General features: G+C 36.8%; 1 protein-coding gene across 1 annotated transcript in view; it reads right to left on the bottom strand.

The window, feature by feature from the left end:
- ALMS1 (ALMS1 centrosome and basal body associated protein) overlaps positions 1–22,583 on the bottom strand; it is a 129,803-nt gene that overhangs the window by 102,660 nt on the left and 4,560 nt on the right. The window contains exons 3-4 of the mRNA XM_029937601.1: positions 19,898–20,054; positions 825–6,023 (exon numbers count right to left, since the gene is read on the bottom strand). Coding sequence (XP_029793461.1) covers positions 825–6,023; positions 19,898–20,054 — 5,356 coding nt within the window. The remainder of the gene's footprint in view (positions 1–824; positions 6,024–19,897; positions 20,055–22,583) is intronic.

Genomic DNA, 22,583 nt, shown 5'->3' with positions numbered 1-22,583 from the left:
GTGATAAAAGGAATGGCAAGTAGTTAATCTCAAGGGAAATTCCCAAGTATGCCTGAACTGTTTATAGGTTGCTCTCTAAAATATATCCTCCAGGGGCACCTGAGTGTCTCATTCAGTTAAGCATCTCCAGTTCATGGATTTTGAGCCCTGTATCAGGCTCTGTGCTGGCAGCTCAGACCCTGGAGCCTACTAAGGATTCTATGTCTGTCTGTCTCTCTCTCTCTCTCTCTCTCTCTGCCCTTCCCCACTCATGCTCTGTCTCTCTCTGTCTCAAAAATAAATAAGAACATTAAAAATTTTTAAATATTCATAAAAAATGTTTATTTCCCCATTTTGTCTCTATTATTAGAGATTAATGGGATTAGAATATCTTCATTTAAACCCTTAACCCAAGTTTTAATGTATAAAATACGCTCTAAGAACTGTATTAGAAAAGGGGAGAAGTATTTTTAGTTTTATGATACAGTGTGATTTAGAGGAAAGCAAACTTCTTTTTTCTGCTTTCAAAAGAGAATCCTATAATAGGAGGATTAAGGAAACATAAGTACTTTAGGAATCTGGAAACTCAAGCCATCTCCTCACTCTCCTTCAGGCTTCAGAACCTACTTACCTAAGACCCTAAACTCAGACTAGTACTATTAAGACTGTGACTTAGTTACATTATTGGTTAAATGGGCTTATTTTGGATGGTGATGGAAAATGTAATCATTTAACAGTTCTACAAGAAAATAAATTTAGATTCCAAACACTTAACTTTCAACAAATTATTAAACTATAATGTCTATAAGCCTGACCTGACTTGATGACAAATGATCAGTTCCTACCTCGTGCTCGTACTCGACATTCCTCTTCTTCTGCATTTCTGAGTATTTGTTTAGCATGATTCAATGCGGATTCACACTTGAGAAGGTTTTTGACATGTGCGGCCAGTGAATCTACACTGCTATCACCACAATCATCACTCTCTGACACACCTTCTTCTTCTCTGCTATCTGTCAAGCTTGTCTTGGACGAAGCATATGGAAAGAAGTTTAGAAGAACATCAGAAACTGACTCCAAGGAATTACTGTCCCATGAGCAGGAACTGGCATCACTACTTGAATCACTTTTAATGATAGTCATCATAGGGATAACAATTTTATTCTCAATAGTTCCACTGTATCCTTCAGGTTCAGATCTCATTACAGATTTGGCTGCTGTATATTGTTGAAGGGTTTCATCTAACTTCACTCTGGCTTTGCTTTCTGCTTCTCGTAGAGGATTTCTAACTGTGGTTGAACTAATAAACTCCCAATTCTCAATGCCTCTCTGGCTTTTCAGATTTGTCTGCGTGCTACTATCTTTCTGTATGCACTTGTTGTTTGGATTTTGCTCTGTAAATGGCTGTCTCTGAGGCAAATCACTATTAAATTCAGAAGCTGTGAGGGGTTCTTTGAAGCAAACCATCTTCTTAGACCGTGTTAATGAAACATCATTAACATCTCGGAAAGGGACAAGAGGAGCAGGAAAATGGCATCGTTTCAGTGCTATGTTTTCTGCCTCCATTAAAAGGGTCCGAATCTCTTTAAGAGTTTTGGAACTACTGCTCGTATCTTGAATTTCCTCAGAGCGAACATCTTCAACACCTAAAGATTCTGGCTTACTTATTATAACTCTACCATTAGCCTGAGAACTTAAAGGCATACTGCTTGAGATAATACTGGAGTTAGGAGAATCCAAATTATCTATTAGCATTTGAACATGGTCTGAAACAAGTTTCTGTTTCTCACTATGTGAATAAGTACCAGGGGTAACTGTTGATAACCCATTAATTTGATCAGTTTGCCCAAAACCACTTGAAAACATCACAGCATCTTCAGGTAGAGGTCTATCTGGAAAATCCTGTTGGTAGAATATATTTGCTTTTTCTCTGTGTGAAAAGGAACTAGGAGGAGCTGTTGGTAACAGACTTTTCTGGTTAGCTGGTACAGGAACTGTTGAGACCTTCAGTGCATCTTCAGCTAAATGTTTGTCTGGCAATTCCTGTGGGTAGAAAATACTAGATTTCTCTCTGTGGGAAGAGGAACTAGAAAGAGGTATTGGTATCCCAGATTTCACATCAGTTGGTTCAGGGACGGGTGAAATCTTCAGAATATCTTCACTTTGATATCTATTTGGCAACTGCTGTTGAAGTAAAAGAGTGGGCTTTACTCTCTGAGCATAGGAATTATGAAAAACTGTCAGTAATGGAGTCTCCTGGTAATCTGATCCAGTCACAGTTGAAATTCTGGGCTTTTCTCTTTGTGAGTAGGAACTAGGGGGAGCTGTTAGAACCTCAGTCTTCTGGACATCTGGTAAAATCGCTGGTGAAATCTTGAGTTTCTCCTTATGTGAGTAAGAGCTAGAAGGTCCTGTTGGTATTTCAGTCTTCTGGTCAACAGGTCCAGGAAGAGCAAAAACTTTTAAAGTTTTTTCAGTAACATCTGGAGACTCCTGCTGGTAAAAAATACTGCCCTTCTCTCTGTATGAGTAGGAACTAGAGGGGATTTTATGTATCTCAGTCTTCTGGTTAGCTGGTCCAGAAACAGGTGAAACTTTCCAAGTTTCTTCAGTAATATCTGACGACGACTCCTGGTAAGAAAAGATAGGGCTCTCTCTATGTGAATAGGACGTGGAGGGCCCAATTCGTACCCCAGTCTTCTGATCAGCTGGCCCAGGAGTGCCTAAAACTCTTAAAGCACCTTCATTAGGATCTGGCAACTCCTGCTGGGAAGAAATGATGGGCTTCTCTCTATATGAGTAAAAAGTAGAGGTTACTGCTGGTATTCCAGTCTTCTGGTCACCTAGTCCAGGAACCTCTAAAACTTTTAAAGCCTCTTGAGTAAGATTTAGCGATTCTTGCTGATAAGAAATGACAGGATTCTCTGTATGTGAGTAAGAAGTAGAGGTAACTGTTGGTTTTCTGGTCTTCTGGTCACCTGGACCAGAAACAGCTGAAACTTCCAGAACTTCTACAGCCAGCTGATTGTCTGACAAAGGCTGTTGGTACAAAATACTTGGCTTCTTTAAATCAGAGTATGAGATAGAAGGTACTGTTGATATCCCAGTCTCTTGGTCTGCTGGTCCAGGAGAAGCTGAAATATTAAGAGCCTCGTCCGTGAGATGTCTATCTGATGAGGCCTGCTGGTGGAAAAAAACAGATTTCCTTCCAAGTGAGTAGGAACTAGAAGGTTTTAATGGCAACCCAGTCTTCTGGTCAGCTGGTCCAGGAACAGCTGAAACTTTCAGAGCCTCCTGAGGTACCTGGCTGTCTGTCAAACCCTGTGAGTAGACAATAATGGGCTTCTCTCTATGTGAGGAGGATCTAGAAGGTTCTGATGGCAGCCCAGTCTTCTGGTCAGCTGGTCCAGGAATAGCTGAACCATTAAGAGACTCCTGAGCCAACTGTCTGTCTGTCAAGCTCTGTGGGTAGAAGATAATGGGCTTCTCTCCATGTGAGTAGGAACTAAAAGGTTCTGATGGTAACTCAGTCTTCTGTTCAGCTGGTCCACGAAGAACTGAAACTTTCAGAGCCTCTTCAACTAGTTGACTGCCTGCCAAGTTCTGTGGGGAAAAACAAATAGGCTCCTCTCTATGTGAGCAGGAAGTAGAGGATACTGTTGGTATTCCAGTCTTCCAGTCAGCTGATCCAGATATGGGTGAATCTTTCAGAGCCTCTTCAGTGAGGTGAATATCTGGTATGGCCTGCGGGTAGAAAATAATGGGCTTCTCTCTCTGTGAGTAGGAAGTGGAGGGAACTACTGGTATTCCGGTCTTGTCAGCTGGTTCAGAAACAGCTGTAGCTTTTAGAGCTTCTTGAGGTAGATGACTGTCTGGCAAGCCCTGTGGATAGAAAATAAAGGGCTTTTCTATATGTGAGAACGAAGTAGAAGTTAGTGTGGATATCTCAGTCTCCTGGTCAGCAGGTCCAGGAACAGGTGAAACCTTCTGAGCCTGTTCAGTTAGATGACCGTCTGGCAACTCTTGTTGGTAGAAAATACTGGTCTCTCTCTCTGTGTAAAAATTAGAGGCTTCTGATGGTAACCCACTCTTTATTTCAACTGGTCCAGTAGCAACTGAAACTTTCAGAGGCTTTTCAGATAGATGACAGTCTGGTAAGACCTGTTGGTAGAAAATACTGGACTTCTCCCTACGTGAGTAAGAACTAGAAGGTACTGTTGGTATCCCAGTCTTTGGGTCACCTGGTATAGGAGGAGATGAAACTTTCAGAGTCTCATCAGTTAGATGACTATCTGGTAACACCTGCTGGGAGAAAATATTAGGCTGCTCTCCAAGTGAGTAGGGCCTAGAAATCCCTATTGATATCCCAGTGTTCTGGTCATCTGGTCCAGGAATACCTGGAAGTTTCTGGGCCTGTTCACTTAGAGGATTATCTGGCAACTCTTGTTGGTAGAAAAGACAGGGTTTCTCCCTAAGTGAATAGGAAGTAGAGGTTACGGGTGGTATCCCAGTCTTCTGCTCAGCAAATCCAGAAGCAGGTGAAACTTTCTGAGCCTGTTCAGTTAGAGGACTATCTGGCAACTCTTGTTGATAGAAAATATTGGGCTTCTCTCCATGTGAATAGGAAGTAGAGGTTACGAGTGGTATCCCAGTCTTCTGCTCCGTAGATCCAGGAGCAGCTGAAAATTTCAGAGCCTGTGCAGTTACAGGACTATCTGGCAACTCTTGTTGGCAGAAAATATTGGGCTTCTCTCCATGTGAATAGGAAGTAGAGGTTATGGTTGGTATCCCAGTCTTCTGCTCAGCAGGTCCAGCAACAGGTGAAACTTTCTGAGCCTGTTCAGTTAGAGGACTATCTGGCAACTCCTGTTGGCAGAAACTATTAGGCTTTTCTCTATGTGAATAGGAAGAAGAGGTGACCGTTGGTATCCCAGTCTTCTGCTCAGCAGGTCCAGCAACAGGTGAAACTTTCTGAGCCTGTTCAGTTAGAGAACTATCTGGCAACTCCTGTTGGCAAAAAAGACTGGGCTTCTCTCTATGGGAACAGGGAGTAGAGGTGACCGTTGGTATCCCAGTCTTCTGCTCAGTAGATCCAGGAGCAGCTGAAAATTTCAGAGCCTCTTCAGGTAGATGACTTTCTGGCACTGTCTGTTGATAAAAAATTTGGGGCCTTTCACCATACGAGTAGTACGTAGAGGATGCTGCCGGTACCCTAGGCAACTGGGTACCTAGATCAACTGGTCCAGGAACAGATGAAACTTTCTGAGCCTGTTCAATTAAATGATTATCTGGCAAGGGCTGCTGGTAAAAGATACTGGGCTTCTCTCCAAGTGAGTAGGAAATTGAAGGTAATGTAGGTATCCCAGTGTTTTCATCAACTGGTCCAGAAACAACAGAAACTTTCAAGGCCTGTTCAGTTAGATGAGTGTCTGACAACTGCTGCTGGGAAAAATTAACGTAGTTTTCTCTTTGTATATAGGAAGAAGGAGGAACTGTTGTTTCTTCAGTCCTCTGGTCAGCAGATCCAGGAACAGCTGAAACTTTCAGAGCCTCTTCAGTGAGATAACTGTCTGGCAAGGCTTGTGAGTAGAAAATACTGTGCTTCTCTCCAAGTGAGTCAGCACTTGGAAAGACTGTAGGTAGGCCAGTCTTCTGGTCAGCAGGTCCTGGAACAGCCAAAACTTTTGGAGCCCCTTCAGTTAGGTGACTATCTGGCAAGTCATGTAAGTAAAAAATATCAGACTTCCCTCTTTGTGAGCAGGAACTAGCGGGTCCTGTTATCCCACTCTTCTGGTCAGCTAGCTCAGGAAGAGTTGAAACTTTTAGAGTCTTCTCAGTTATATGACTATCCAATGCTTGTTGGTTGAGTGTATCAGTATGTGGACCAACAGTATTCTCTTGAGGAGACCTTAAAGCCAACTGAGGAAATCCCTCAGGGAACAAAGATAAATGAGATCCAATATCTGAATCTCCAGGAGCAGTAGTGATGCCTGGTTTTAAGCTGGATTGAGCAATTTTAGCTGTGCCTCCTTCAGAAGTATCTCCTAAAAAAAAAAAAAATGATTTGTTAATACTAGGATATGTTTTTTTTTAATTAAGAAACACTTCTTTTATGCATAAAAGAAATAAAGTAAGCTTTCATTCCTATGACCTTTACACTTCTAGTAAGGAATTCAAATCCTAAGGAAACACTCACTCATCAAAAGAGATAAATATGTATAAAGATATTAATTGCATAGCCATTTATAACAGCACACTAATGTGGAAATGATTTAAATATTCAATAGAGTAGTGTTTAAAAATTGCAGCATACCAGGGTGCCTGAGTAGCTCAGTGTCCAACTTTGGCTCACGTCAGGATATCATCGTTCGGGAGTTCAAGCCCTGTGTCCGGCTCTGTGCTGACAGCTCAGAGCCTGGAAACTGCTTCACATACTATGTCTCCCCCACCCCCTCATCTCTGCCCCTCCCTCGCTCATACTCTGTCTCTCTGAAAAATAAATAAACATTAAAAACATAGCAGCATATCCATTTGATATATTATGTGGATCCTAAAATTTGGGATTTTTCAAGAATTTTTAAAGTGACGGGAAAAATGCTCTCCAGTGTGGGATTTCACCCTAAGTTATAAACTAATAAGTTAGCCTGTTATTGTGTCATATATGCCAGCAAAAGACATGAGACTCCTCAATCAGAGACAAAAGACTTTATTCCATGGCATAGCAAAGGATCATCAACTTATTTTCATGGGTTCCCCTTTCCCTCAAGTCCTATGAGGGCCCAGAGGGATGCTATACATGCAGTGGGCTTAAATGATTCTTCCAATAAATGCACCCTGAAAAAGATAAATATTTTTAACTACAGGAAACTATAAAGTATCTAAAGATTACATTAAGGATTTTGAACTTAATTCTAGATGGCATGGGGAGTTGTTGATAGATTTGATCAGAACTGCACAACAGAAATACAGATTCAAGATGGTCAGAAAGGGAATGCAAAGTGTAAGTAGCACTATATAAAAGAACTTTCTGCAACAACAGTAATTTCTACATTTGTACAGTAATTCTAATTCTAAATTACAGCAGAAAGTAAATGACTGCAATAGACATAACAAGATTTGACCAAAAATGCCTTTATTCATTTGTTCATTCAAAAAAATTAATGTTTACTTTGTGCCAGTCACTGTTCTGGATATAGGAAAGAGGGCAATAAACAAAGCTTACACTCTAATTCTGCCTCAAAAAGCTTACATTCTAATAGCAGGAAGCAGACAATAAATGGTAAAACATATGGTATGTTAGATGATGGCAAGATGGTTGATATATACAACAAGTATTATCTGTACAGATCTTCTTCACCTTACAATGGGGTTACATCCCAAAAGGCCCATCATAAGCTGAACATGTAATATGTCAAAACTACATACAAAAATCTAATCTACCAAACATCACAGCTTAACCTAGCCTAACTTAAACAGAAAATTTACATTGGCATAAAATTGGGCAAAATTACCTAACACAGATCCTAAGTGGGGGATCATCCACACTTTACATATAAAGACATTAAGTTTCAAAGATGAAGATATGACTGCTTCTCAACATGGAGATCTTGTAAACTTGCAGAATCTGATCAACAGGTGTAGAATGAGATCTGAAATTTTACATTTCTAACAAGTGACCTAGTGATGTCCAATAGTTTCAGTCCTCAGACATTTTGAGTGGTAGATAAATAACTTCTCCAGAATTCTACAGTGAGTAAATGACAAAAACAGGCAGTTTAACCTTTTAATTCTAACTCCACAAATTCTGAATTCTTTTCACTAAGCTGACTGCTGCTCTAAACACGAAGGTGAGGTTTTTTTTTTTTTTAATAATTTATTGTCAAATTGGTTTCCATACAATACCCAGGGCTCTTCCCCACAAGTGCCCTCCTCCATTACCAACACCTCTTTCCCCCCACCCTCCCCCTCCAACCCTCGGTTCGTTATTAGTATTCAATAGTCTTTCAGGTTTTGCCTCCCTCTCTCTCCCCAACTCTCTTTCCCTCTTCCCCTCCCCCTGGTCCTCCATTAGTTAGGTCTCTCCTGTTCTCCTGTTAGACCTATGAGTGCAAACATGGTATCTGTCCTTCTCTACCTGGCTTATTTTGCTTAGCATGACACCCTCAAGGTCCATCCACTTTGCTACAAATGGCCAGATTTCATTCTTTCTCATTGCCATGTAATACTCCACTGTATGTGTGTGTGTGTGTATATATATATATATATAGCACATCTTCTTGATCCATTCATCAGTTGATGGACATTTAGGCTCTTTCCATGATTTGGCTATTGTCAACAGTGCTACTATGAACATTGGGGTACATGTGCTCTTATGCATCAGCATTTCTGTATCCCTTGGGTAAATCCTTAGCAGTCCTATTGCTGGGTCATAGGGGAGTTCTATGGATAGTTTTCTGAGGAACCTCCATACGTTTTCCAGAGTGGCTGCACCAGTTTACATTGCCACCAACAGTGTAGGAGGGTGCCCGTCTCTACACACCCTCGCCAGCATCTATAGTCTCTTGATTTGTTCATTTTAGTCACTCTGACTGGCGTGAGGTGGTATCTCAGTGTGGTTTTGCTTTGTATTTCCCTGATGATGAGTGATGTTGAGCATCGTTTCATGTGCCTGTAGGCCATCTGGATGATCTCTTTGGAGAAGTCTCTGTTTATGTCTTCTGCCCATTTCTTCACTGGGTTATTTGTTTTTTTGGTGTGGAGTTTGGTGAGTTCCTTGTAGATTTTGGATATTAGCCCTTTATCTGATATGTCATTTGCAACTATCTTTTCCCATTCCGTTGGTTGCCTATTCGTTTTCTTATTGTTTCCTTTACAGTGCAGAAGCTTTTTATCTTGATGAGGTCCCAAGAGTTCAGTTTTGCTTTCATTTCCCTTGCCTTTGGGGATGTGTTCAGTAGGAAATTGCTGCAGTTGAGGTCAAGCAGGTTGTTTCCTACTTTCTCCTCGAGGGTTTTGATGGTTTCCTGTCTCACATTCAGGTCCTTCACCCATTTTGAGTGGATTTTTGTGTATGGTATAAGAAAGTGGTCTAGTTTCATTCTTCTGCATGTTGCTGTCCAGTTCTCCCAGCACCACCTGCTAAAGAGGCAATCTTTTTTCCACTGGATACTCTTTCCTGCTTTGTCAAAAATTACTTGGTCGTACATTTGTGGGCCCAGTTCTGAGTTCTCTATTCTATTCCATTGGTCTATGTTTTTGTGCCAGGTGAGTTTCAAAACAGTAGCTAAATATAGAATTAAATGGGTTGAGGAGTAAATTATAAGGTAAGGAAGTAGAGTATCAAGTATTAACTCTTTAAGAAAACTAAAAGAGAAGGAAAGATGTAATCTGCATAGTAACTTGAAAAGGAATATGAATTATGGAAATTTTTGTCAGGAAAAAAGACTCAGAAACTAATAAAGCAAACAGACTAACAAAGTGAACAACCAATGGCTCACAGAAAAAAATCAAAAACCTTGAAACAAATGAAAATAGAAATACACCAAAACTTATGGAACGCAGTTACAATATTCTAAGAGGGAAGTTAAGAGTGATAAATGCCTACAGCAAACCTCATCAAATAAACAACCTAACTTTACATTTTTAAGAACCAGAAAAAGAACAAAGCCCAAAGCCAAAAGAAGGAAGAAAACAAAGAGCTGAAATAAATGAAGTAAAGACTAAAAAGACAATAGAAAAACAATCAATGAAAGTTAAGATCTGGTTATTTTAAAAGATAAACAAATTGACAAACCTTTAGCTAAAATCACCACCAGGACCACCACCACCACCACCACCCCCATAAACCAGAGAGACACAAATAAAATAAAAAAGGAAAAAGGAAATATTACAACGGATACTATAGAAATGCAAAAAATCATAAAAGACATCCTATACTTTTACACCAACAAATCTGACAACCAAACAGAAACATATAACCTACCAAGACTGAATCATGAGAAAGGAGGAAATGTGAAGAGACTAGTTACTAGTAAGGAGATTGAATCAGTAATCAAAAGTGTCCCAACTGGGGGAATAGCTCAAGGGTAGAGCATCTGACTGCAAAAGTGTCAGACCAAAAAAAGTCCAGAACCAGATGGCTTCATTGGTGAATTCTACTGAACATTCAAACAATACCAATACCAATACCAATCTTTCTCTAACTCTTCCCAAAAAATAAAAGGGAACACTTCCAAACACATTCTAGAAAGCCAGCATTACTCTGATGCCAAAACCTAACAAGGAAATCCCAAAAAAGTAAAATTACAAGCCAATATCCCTAATGAACACAGATGCAAAATCCTCAACAAAATACTAGCAGATCAAATTCAATAATACATTAAAAGAATCACATACAAGATCAAGTAGGATTTATTCCAGGAATGCAAAGATGGTTCAACATCTGCAAATCAATGATAAAAATAATATTAACAAATTGAAAGATAAAAATAATGTAATCAGTCAATAGATAGGAAAAAGAAACTGACAAAATTCAACATCCATTCATGATAAAAACTCTCAATAAAGGGTATAAAGGGAATATACCTCAACATTATAAAGGCCATATACAATAAGCCCACAGCTAACAGCATACTCAACAGTGAAAAGTTTAAAGTTTTTCCTCTAAGATCAAGACAAGATAAGGGTTCCTACCCTCACCACTTTTATTCAACATAGTGCTGGAAATCCTAGCAAGAGCAATTAGGCAAGAAAATGGAAGAGGAAAAAAAGGCATCCAAATGGGAAAGGAAAAAGTAAAACTGTCTCTATTTGTAGATGGCAAGCTATTACATATGGAACTCCTAAAGACTCCACCAATAGATTGTTTAGTTAGAACTGAAAAATAAATTCAGTGAAGTTGCAGTTTACAAAATTAACATACAAAATCAGTTATGTTTTGATACACTAAGAAAGAATTAATAGAGAAATTAACAACACAACCCCATTTACAATTACACTTAAAAAAATTATTTAGGAATAAATTTAACCAAGGCAGTGAAAGATCTGTACAATACAAACTACAAGACATTGATGAAAGAAGTGGAAAGATAATCTACACATCTGAGAAGCTCAATGAACTCAATGCATGATAAACACAGAGATCCAACCAATACATAATCAAATTGTTGAAAGACTGAATCTCTTGAAAGCAGCAAGAGAAAACAAATCACATACAGAGGAAAGCTAATAAGATTAATAGCTGACTTATCAGAAATAACAAAGGCTAGAAAACTAGGGGAAGACTTATTCGGAATGCTAAACAAAAAGACTATCAAGCAAGAATTCTAAACCCAGCAAAACTACCTTTCAAAAGGATGAAATAAAACATTCCACAATCCAGTGAAGAACTGGGCAAAAGACATGAAGATATACTTTTCCAAAGAACGCATCGAGATTGCTTAACAGACACATGAAAAAATGCTCAACGTCACCCATCATCAGGCAAATATAAATCAAAATACAATCACAAAATACAAAATACAATCACATCTGTCAAAATGGCTAAAATTAACAACTCAAGCAACAATAGATGTTCACGAGGATGTGGAGAAAGAGGAACCCTTTTGCATTCCTGGTGGTAATGCAAACTGGTGCAACCACTCTGGAAAACAGTATGGAGGTTCCTCACAAAAATAAAAATAGAACTATAATATGACCCAGAAATAGCACTACTAGATTTATCCAAAGGATACAAAAATGTTGATTCAAAGGGACACCTGCACCCCAATGTTTATAGCAGCACTATCAACAGTAGCCAAAGTACAGTCAGAGCCCAAATGTCCATCGACTGATGAGTGGATAAAAGAAATGTGGTATACATATACAATGGAATATTACTTGGCAATCAAAAAGAATGAAATCTAACTATCACAACAACATGGATGGAACTAGAGTGTATTATGCTAAGTGAAATAAATCAGTCAGAGAAAGACAAATATATTCCACTCATAAGTGCAATTTAAGACACAAAACAGATGAACAAAGGGGAAGGGAAGGAAAAATAAAATAGGATTAAAACACAGAGAGAGAAACCATAAGAGACGCTTAAATACAGAGACAAAACTGAGGATTGCTGGTGGGGTGTTGGGTGGGGAGATGGGCTAAATGGGTGATGGGCATTAAGAAGGGCACTTGTTGGGATGAGCACTGGGTGTTGTACATAAGTTCTATCCCTGAAACCAATACTACACTTGGATTTAAATTTTTTTTTAAATTCCAGTTATACAAAAACTAAGAGAATCTGTTGATAGCAAATCATTATACAAGAAGTACTAAAGGAATTTCTTCAGGTTGAAAGCAAGTGATACCAGACAGTAGATGAAATTTACAAAACAAAAACAATGCTAGTAATGATAATTATGAAGGTAATTTCAAAAAGACAACATATTTGCATATTTCTTTTCCTGTCTTCTCTTAGCTGATTTTAAATGCAATTTTACACAAAATAGTATGCACATAACTATATTATTGGGGCTATAATATATGGAAATGTAACATATTTGACAACATCAAAAGGAGGCAGGTAGGAGCAAAGTTGGAGTGGAGTAAGGAAAGGACATTGGATGATGACAAATCCACAGGAACAAACACAGAGAATAAAAATTGATAAATTGGAAAACTGATATAATAAGCTCTATAAATACTTGCTCCCCTTCTCTCAGCTTCTTAACAACACATAAAATTATGTAAATAAGTATAACACTGTAGCAATATATTCTTATGTTTATAACACATATAGGTGTAATATGTATAGTAATTACAGCACACACAAAAAAGAAGGAATAGAGCTATATGAGAATAATGTCTCTGTATCACACTAGAATTAAGTTAGTATAAGTCAGGTATATATTCTAAGAAGATAAATTTTATAAGCCCTAGAATAACCACTAGAACATAACTTTAAAAATTAGCTACAAAATCATTAAAGAAATTTCAATGTCACATTAGAAAATATTCACTAAATGCAATAAAAAGTAGTAGAGGCAGAAAAGAACAACAAAAAGGCATGAGACATGGAAAACAAAAAGTAAACCCAGCAAATGTACATACAATCTTAATCAATAATAACACTGAATGTGAATTGATTAAACAATCACATCAAAAGGCAAAGATTCTCCGTCTGGATTTAAACACATACACATACATGCACATGCGCATGCACACACACAATATCCAACTATAAGCTGTTTATAAGAGATACACTTTAGACCCAAAAATACAAATAGATTCAAATAAAGAGATGAAAAACATCTACTGTACAAGCACCAAGCATAAGAACTGAAGTATCTATACTGACCTAAGACAAAATAGACCCTAAAACAAAAAAAGTCACAAAAACTAAAGAAAGACCATTTATAACAATAAAAATGTCAATTCATCAGGAATATATAACAAATATAAACATAAATGCATTTAATATCATAGTCTCAAATATATAAAGCAAATAAGACAGAAAAAATTACAAAACAAACATAAGAGAGACTTCAATATCCTACTTTTGATAATGGAGAAAACAACCAGGCAGAAGATCAACAAGATTACAGAAGACTTGAACACTATAAACTCACTGGAACTAGGAGACATGTATAGAACATACCACCTAACAATAGCAGAATGCACATCCTTCTCAAGTGTAAACCATACATTCTAGAGAATAAACTATACACTAACACATAAAAACAAGCCTCAATAAAATTTAAATGAACTAAAATCATATATAGTATGTGTTCTCCAATAAAAATAGAATCAAATGAGGTATTAATAACAAAAGGAAATTTACAAATATAAAAATGAAATGAGATATTCCCAAATAACCAAGGGGCCAACAAAAACAAATTGCAATGGAAATTAAAAATATTTTAGATTAATTAAAACAAAACCACAAAAACCAAAACTATGAGCAGGCTGCTAAAGTAGGACTTAGAAATGTATCAGTGTAAACACATGTATCAAAAAGAAAGATCTCCAATCAATAACCGATTCTTTCATCTTGAGAAACACTAAAACACCCAAACTAACACTGGTGTAAAAGGAAGGAAAAAATAAAGACAGAAAGGAAACAGATGACACAGAGATTTAAAAGTAGAGAAAAACAGATCACAAAAAGTAGAGAAACTGAAGATTATTGACAAAAATTAGCTAGACCCACCAAAAAAAGAGAAAGAGAAAGAAAACATAAATAATCAAATTCAGGAATGAAAGTAGAGGTATTACTACCAATCTTACAAAATAAAAAGGATTGACTAGACCAGGCAGCTTTACAAATGAATTTCATCTAATACAACTAATACCAATCCTTTACAAACTCTTCCAAAAACTAAAAGAGGCAATGCTTCTCATCTCAACTTGTGACACTAGTATTACCCTTGTACCAAAACCCAATTAATAAAAAAAAAAATCACAAAATAATCTACACACCAATACCTACTATGAATATAAACACAAAAGTCTTCAAAAAATTACTAACAAATCTAACAATATGCAAAAAGGACTGTATGCCATAACCAAATGGCACATATAACCAAGAATGCAAAGTTGCTTCAACATATGAAAATTAATTAATGATGTACCATATTTTTAGAATACAGGGCAAAATCTATATGATCATCATAAAGGAGGCAGAAAAAAAATTTGACAAAAAATTGACATGATCAATATGCTCTAAAAATTACAAATAAAAGGGAACTTCCTCAACCTGATAAAGAGCATCTACAGAAATCCCACAGCTAACATCACACTTGTAATAAATGACTTCATACCTCTTCACAAAGACCAGGACAAGACAAGGATGTCTGTTCTTGCCACTTCCATGCAACACTGTACTGAAGGTTCTAGTCAGAGCAATTAGGAAATGAAATATGTAAAAGGCATCCATGTTGGAAAAAAAGAAGACTACATTTGCAGATGACATGGTCTTGTAAATAAAGAAATCCACACACACAAAAATATTAAAGATAATAAACAAATCGTTCAGCAAGATTGTAGCTACAAAATTAACATACAATATTCAACACTAGCAAGGAATATTCCCAAAGTGAAATGAAGTAAAATTATTTTTCAATAACAAAAAGATTAAAAGACATAGAGTTAACGTAACAAAGTACAAGGCTTGTACACTAAAAACTACAAATATTGTTGAAAGAAATGAAGAAAACCTAAAGAATGGGAAGACGTCCCATATTTATAAATCAAAGTACTTAAGATGGCATAGTCCCAAATAAAGGTAAGACTACCTATGTTCACAGATCAAACTATTTAATATTATTATGATGGCAATACTCCCAAAATATATCTACACATTCAAAACAATCTGACTCATACAATATGGATGAACCTAGAAAACACTGTTCTAAGTAAAATAAGCCAGTCACATAAAGACAACTACTGTATGATTCCACTTATACGAGGTATCTAGAGTATCGGAGAGACAAAAAGTAGAATGACCGTAGACTAACAGAGGGGAAAATGGGGAGCTGCTGCTTAATACTAATAGAGTTTCAGTTTTACAAGTTTTGTGGCTGGATGGCAGTAATGTTTATACAATGTAAATATTTAACACCATTGCACTGTACTCTTAAAAGTAGTCAAGATGGTAAATTTTATGTTATGTGAAAATATTTTTCTAATACTTAAAGTATTAATTTTTACAAGGAAGAAAAACCAATAAAGTGGACTTCATCCAAATTCAAAACTATACGCTACAATTAATACCATCAAGTAAGCGAACAGACAACCCACAGAGTTGGAGGAAAGTTTTACAAATAATATATCTGATAAAGGACTTGTATCCAGAATATGTAAAGAACTCTTACAACTTAATATTAAAAAAATAAATAACCCAGTTAAAAAGTAAGTATCTGAACAGACACTTCTCCAAAGACACACAAATGGCCAATAAACACAAGAAAAAATGCTCAATATCATTTACAATTAGGTAAAGGTAAATCAAAATCACAAGAAAATACCACTTCATATCCATCAGGATGTGTATAATCAAAAAGCCAGAAAATAACAAGTGCTGTTGAGGATGGAGAAATTGGAACCCTCATAATGCTAATGCGAATGTAACATGTTCCCATTTTGGAAAACAGTTTAGCTGTTCTTCGAAATGTTAAGCACTGTTACTATAAAACCCACAATTCCACTCCTAGATATTTATCCAAGAGAAAAGGAAAGTATATATATACACAAAAACATGTACATGAATGTTCATAGCTGTATTGTTCATAACAGCCAAAAATGGAAAAAGACTAATGTCCATCAACTGATAAATGGGTGAATAAAATGTGACATATACAACTGTGTAATTAATTACTTGGTAATAAAAAGGAAGGAGTACCAATACATACTATAACATGGATAAATCTCAAAAACATATTCAAAGAGGTTTCTCATAAAAGATCACATGCTGTATGATTTGATTTATATGAAAATGTCCAGAACAGGCAAGTTTATGGACACAGTGGATTAGTGGTGGCCTAAGTTGCCTAGGGCTGAGGGAGGTGTGGAATGGGGAGTGAGTACAAACAGGTACAGGGTACCTGGGGTGTAAAAATATTTTAAAATTAGAGTGTAGTGAGGATAGCTATCAGAGATGAGGTGGGTAGGCGGACAGGTTAAATAGAGAACAGGGATTAAGCAGGGTACTTGTGATGAGCACAGGATGAGGCACGGAAGTGTTGAATCACTATACTGTACACCTGAAACTAACAATACACTGTAAGCTAAAAAACCGGAATTTAAATTAAAACTTCAAAAAATAAAATTACACTGTAGTGACGTTTTTGCACAACACAGGGAATTGTAAACTTTAAATGGGTGAAATGTATTACATATGAATTACATCTCAAAAAGTTTTTTAAAAAAGCTAATGACAGATGGTTTCAATTTCCATTCCATTTTCATTTTTTTTAACATTTTATTTATTTTTGAGAGAAAGAGAGAGAAAGCGTGAGCAGGGGAGGGTCAGAGAGAGAGGGAGATACAGAATCTGAACACAGGCTCCAGACTCTGAGGTGTCAGCACAGAGCCCAACGTGGGGCTCAAATCCACAAACCGTGAGATCATGACCTGAGCTGAAGTTGGATGCTTAACTGACTGAGCCACCCTGGCGCCCCTCAATTTCCATTCTAAATATATCATTTCTCCTTCCAAAGCTCTAGCTTAGTTGCTCTTATTGTATATATTTCAATAATCTTTAAAAAAGAGAAGTTCCTTGTCCAACATGTAAAGAGCTTAGAAGCCACATCTGCACCAGAAAAGAGCAGAACAAACTGAAAATCAACAACTCTTAAATCCATTAGAGAACTGAGTTCACATGATAAACAACTGTTCTGAAAATCAAAGAGACAAATATAAAGAGGGATTAATATTAAGAGAGCAGAAGGCACTGGAACCAGGAATGGGTAGGAAAAATTAAACTATAATTAACCAACTGCTAGAGGCTAAGCATGAACTCACTTTAGAGAGAAAAATTCCTTGGGGTGTGCCTGGATGGCTCAGTTGGTTAAGGTCCGACATCAGTTCAGGTCATGATCTCATGGTGGTTTGTGAGTTTAAGCACCACATCAGGCTCTCTGCAGTCAGTGCAGAGCCACTTAGGCCTCTTGTCTCCCTCTCTCTCTGCCCCTCCCCCTCACTCTCTCTCAAAAATAAGCAAACAATTAAAACAAACAACAACAACAAAACTCCAAAGCCCTGCTTTAGGGAGGACTCTATATTTTCATGAGGGGCTCCACAAGGCTCTCAAGATGAAGATGGGACAAAAATACTCTCTCACTCTTGGCAAAGGGAATGGGAAAATAACCATTTTAGAAGCTGAGAGCCCTCTGTTTTCCATAATAGACTGGACCCCAGGGAAACTATATTATCAGAGCCTAACTACCTAGGTTTTACATGCGCTTAATCAACCTGAAAGAAGGGAAACATCCAACTATAGCCCCATCCCACCCCCAAGCCTTACAGTTTCACCTAAAGAGAGGAAAAATGCTAAGAAGCACTTGTAAAAGTAGGCTCACTAAAAGACTGACACCTAATCACAAGATTATTATGATGAACTCCCCTCTACACCTTACCACTACATCAATAAGGCTCCTCTATAGTAAGAGATTACAAATGACAGAATGGAAGCATGGCTAGGACCCTATTTAAGGAGTGTCAAGGAAAACAAAAAGACAACAGGGGAGACAAAAAACAAGGACACCAGAGGAAATTTTATTGTCTGACAAGTTACAGCAAATAGTAATACTACCTAACTTTTAGCCAGTAATCCAAAGCCTAACACCAAAGACCTATTTACCTCAGTTCTTTTTCCCTAATACATCAAGTACAGTGTTTAACAAAACATTACTAGGCATGTTATAAAAAACAGTCTGAAGAGACTAAGAAAGCAACAGAATCTGAGTCAGATATTTTAGAATTATGAAACCAGGAATTTAAAATAACTATAGCCATTAGTTATAGCTAATAACTAATACAGTTATTAACTATAGTTAATAACTATAACTAATATGTTGAAAGCTCTAATGGAAAAAGAGGACAAACTTCAAGAAGAGATGAGTAGTATAAGCAGAGAGATGGAAACTCTAATAAAGAATCAAAAAGAAATGATAGGGGTGCCTGGGTGGCTCAGTTGGTTGAGCATCCAACTTCAGCCCAGGACTTGATCTCACAGTGTGTGGGTTCAAGCCCTGCATCAAGCTTTGCTCTCACAGAGTGGACCTTGCTTCAGATTCTCTGTCTCCCTCTCTCTCTGCCCCTCCCCTGCTTGCATTCTCTCTCTCTCTCAAAAGTAAACATAAACAACAACAACAACAATAACAACAACAAATGATAGAAGTCAGAAACATCATAATGGAAATGAAGGATGCCTTTGATGGGCTCATTAGTGGGCTGGACATGCCAAGGAATGAATCCGTGAATTTAAAAGTTAGTCAATAGAAACTTCCCAAACTAAAATGTAAAGTGAAAAAAAACCAAAAACAGAACAGAATGTCCTTAACAGAATTTAAGGACAATTTCAAAGCATGTAAAGGCAAAGACAAGGTGGTACTGATTATAATCTGAGAATTCTTTACCAAACCACATTATATAATCTGTAAAAGAGAGCCCAAGAAGACATTTTTAGGCATGATGTCCTTCTCAAATCTTAGGGCAGTACTCATGTTTCAGACCAGGACAGACATAATCTAGGACTCTCAGATAGTTCTGACATCAAAATTATTTCTGATAAAATTAGAGGATATTTGAGGTCAGTCATTTCAACTATGCTCACCACTAAAATCCCTGGTCCAGACAAAGGCAAATACTGCCAGTCTCCCATCCCCACATTCTATTCCCGCTCTACTTTCTTACCCTGGTTCCTCTCACTATTTATTCCTCCCCTCCCAATTTTCTTCTGTGCTCTTTAAAACCATTCTATTCAATAAATAATCTTTCTCAAATTTTTCATAGAACACTCTCCAACATTTTACCTTGAAAAAAAAGAAACTATTTTTCCCCTTGTTACTACTGCCCTTGCAGCCCGCTTCCATATGTTATGACTCTGGAAACAAGGAGAGATGGAAGTGGCATTTAACCACTTGTCACAATGACTTCTTTACCATTATTTTCCATATTCCTCAAATAAACAAAAAAAAAATGAAGTGAAATGAAATAAAATCTCCTTCTGAGGCTTAGGCAACACACCACTTCCCTCCCATCCTCCATCTGTCACTTTCTCCTCGTAACTCCCAGTCCCTCCCATTCATTTTTTAAAGACTTCATGGTTCACAGATTCATGGTAACATTGTTGCAGAAGTTCAAAATTTAAAAATTAGCCATAGCACGTATTTTTAACAAGCTAGCCATAAGAACACCTAGTACCTCCTCTTCTACGTACCTAACTGTTTGCGAGTCTTTTGCACAGTGTCAGGAGATACCCTCAACATTCTGAGATCTGAAGAGTGATACTCCAACTCTCTGGTCGGCTCATGAGGAATAAACGGAGGCAATACAGATGAAAAAGACTGATTAATGTCCATATTAGAATGATCTACCTATAAAAAGATAAAAATTTAAGAAAATAAGATTAATTTTAGGCTACATGTGATTAAAAAAACCCAATTTTTATGAAAAGGAACACTATACAATTATGCCAGTTCCTTAAGATCATATTCTCAACCCTCCTAAATTCATATACATGTCATATACTGGTCAATTCTAGGAAGGCTCTACAAATTATTCTGAAGATCTGGAAGTCTGCATAGAATATTACAGATCAGAAGCCTCAAAATTTGTTCTGTATAATAACATGATCACTGAGGAATTTGAACTTTGGTATATTACTCTTGACAAGCTCAAAGAGTATTATTAAAGGAGATATATATTGTGAAAGGAAAGAGAAAAGGAAGGAAAACAGGAATATTTTCCACAAATCCACAAATGTTTAGAAAACAATTAAAGCATCAAATAACTGTATCTATAATCAAATACCAAAAAATATATGTCCTCAAATTTCTTTAAGTAAAAGTAATAATGAAGTAAAAGTAAAGTAGAAGTAGTAGTGAACAAAACTGACAATGAAGTAAAGGTTAAATGCTGAAAAAGAAGTTCTCAAAGTTTCCTCAGATCCTAGGAAGTCCTTACAATAAATTAGATGCCATCATTGGTGATGTCAGTATATAAACATATACAACTTTTCATCAAATTCACTCTCATGAAAATACAATATACCACTTTAGTTTATTTTCCTAAAAATATTATTCCCTCTTTTTGACGACCTCGCAGGAGAGTCTAAAGATGTACATAAGCATAAATTTTGTTCTATCCTTTTTTATCAAGGTTTTTTTATTGTGTAATCATGAACAGTCTTAGGAAGCTGGCAGTGTAGAAATAAATATTCTATTTCTACTACCTTGCTCTAGGTTTCTCTAGACCAGTGGTTCTCAATTGTGGGAGATTTTGCTCCTCCCCCCCATCCCTCCCCAGCCAAGGAACATCTGGCAAGGCCTGGAGACATTTTTCACTGTCATAATTTTGGGCATGGGGGGATGGCTACTGGCATCTAGTGAGCAAAGCCAGGGATGTTACCCAGCATCCTAAAATATCCAGAAAAGCCCCCACAACAAAGAATATAGTAAAAAAAAAAAAAAGAAGAAGAAGAAAAAGAAGAAGAAAGAAAGAAAGAAAAAAAGAATCATAAGAGAAACTCTGCTTTAAACATAGCACAAAGTTCTTAGTTTTCAATTACCCCACTCTTAAAGGAGACTTTTTGAAGTACAGCTCATTAACATATATATCACATATGATAGAGATTCTGTGTGTGTCCCCAGTACATATATGTACTGAATAGCAGTTTTTCTCTAGAGCTTCCAAAGATAGGGAAAAAAAAAATTCTATTCCAACCTTGACTACAATAAAATTTCATGAATATTACTCAGTCATTAAAAAAATAAAATGAACTCTGGCCATTTGTAACAACATGGATAGCTCTAAAAAGCATAATGCTATAAAAATAAGACAGGGAAAGACAAATACCATATGATTTCACTCGTGTGGAATTTAAGAAACAAAACAAATGAACAAAGAAAAGGAAACAAACTAAGAAACAAACTCTTACCTAAAGCAAACAAACTGATGTACACCAGACAGGAGGGGGCTGGGAGATGGGTGAAACAGGTGAAGGGGCTTAAGAGTACACTTATCACAATGAGCACAATGTAGAGATCTGCTAATGTACAGAATATTATACACCTGAAACTAATATAACTGTACGTTAACTATACTGGAACTTAACTTTAGTAAATAAAATTTTTAAAAATGCATTATATCAAAGCTTCAAAACAAACATACAGATATTAGAGTAGATAATACAAAAGAAAATGCAGAATGAGAAAGATGAGAAGTATTTTTTTAAGAGATCAGCAGATCTTTATCACTAATTGAAAATGGAAGGAATCAGGAAGAAAAAAAATCAAGACTGGTTTATCTCCCAGTTTTTAATCAGTAATGAAGAAATAATTGAAGATGAAGAAACCATGAAATGCCAACTCTTCTGTAAGAACTAAGAAAATTTACAAGTCAGTCTGATTTCAAGAAAAAGTCTGAGTTCTTTCGATAAAGGCACATTGCATTTGAGGTGATGAGAATGTTCACAAGAAAACTTCACAGAAGATAGCATATGTCTACCTTAGGAAAAATATTAGGGTCTAAAAATACATGTGATGACCATCACACAGAGGAAAGCATTTAAACCTTGAGAGGAAATCAGGTCCTTGGTGGAAGAAGGGAAACCAACAAAACAAAAATTAGTCTAAAGAGTAAACCTTAAATAATATTTAGTTACACATCCAAAATAAGGAATACTAGAACAGTATTTTTTCACAGAAGCTAAAAGAATGTAATATGCTACTACCAGAAACACGGAAAAAGAGAAATAAAATAATGACAGGAGGAAATCACTGGTGAGAGTCTAGTATCAGTAAAGTGAAGAAAACTAACAGCCAAGCAGTACTACCATATACGTTATCCCATCTAACATAATGATGCATGAGGTTATTTCTATTTCTTTATGTAAATCAGTAGAC

Source organism: Suricata suricatta, chromosome 4, assembly GCF_006229205.1.
Source record: "Suricata suricatta isolate VVHF042 chromosome 4, meerkat_22Aug2017_6uvM2_HiC, whole genome shotgun sequence".
NCBI lineage: Eukaryota > Metazoa > Chordata > Mammalia > Carnivora > Herpestidae > Suricata > Suricata suricatta.
The sequence above is the reverse complement of the archived record's forward strand: the minus strand, read 5'-3'. Positions and strand labels throughout refer to the sequence as shown.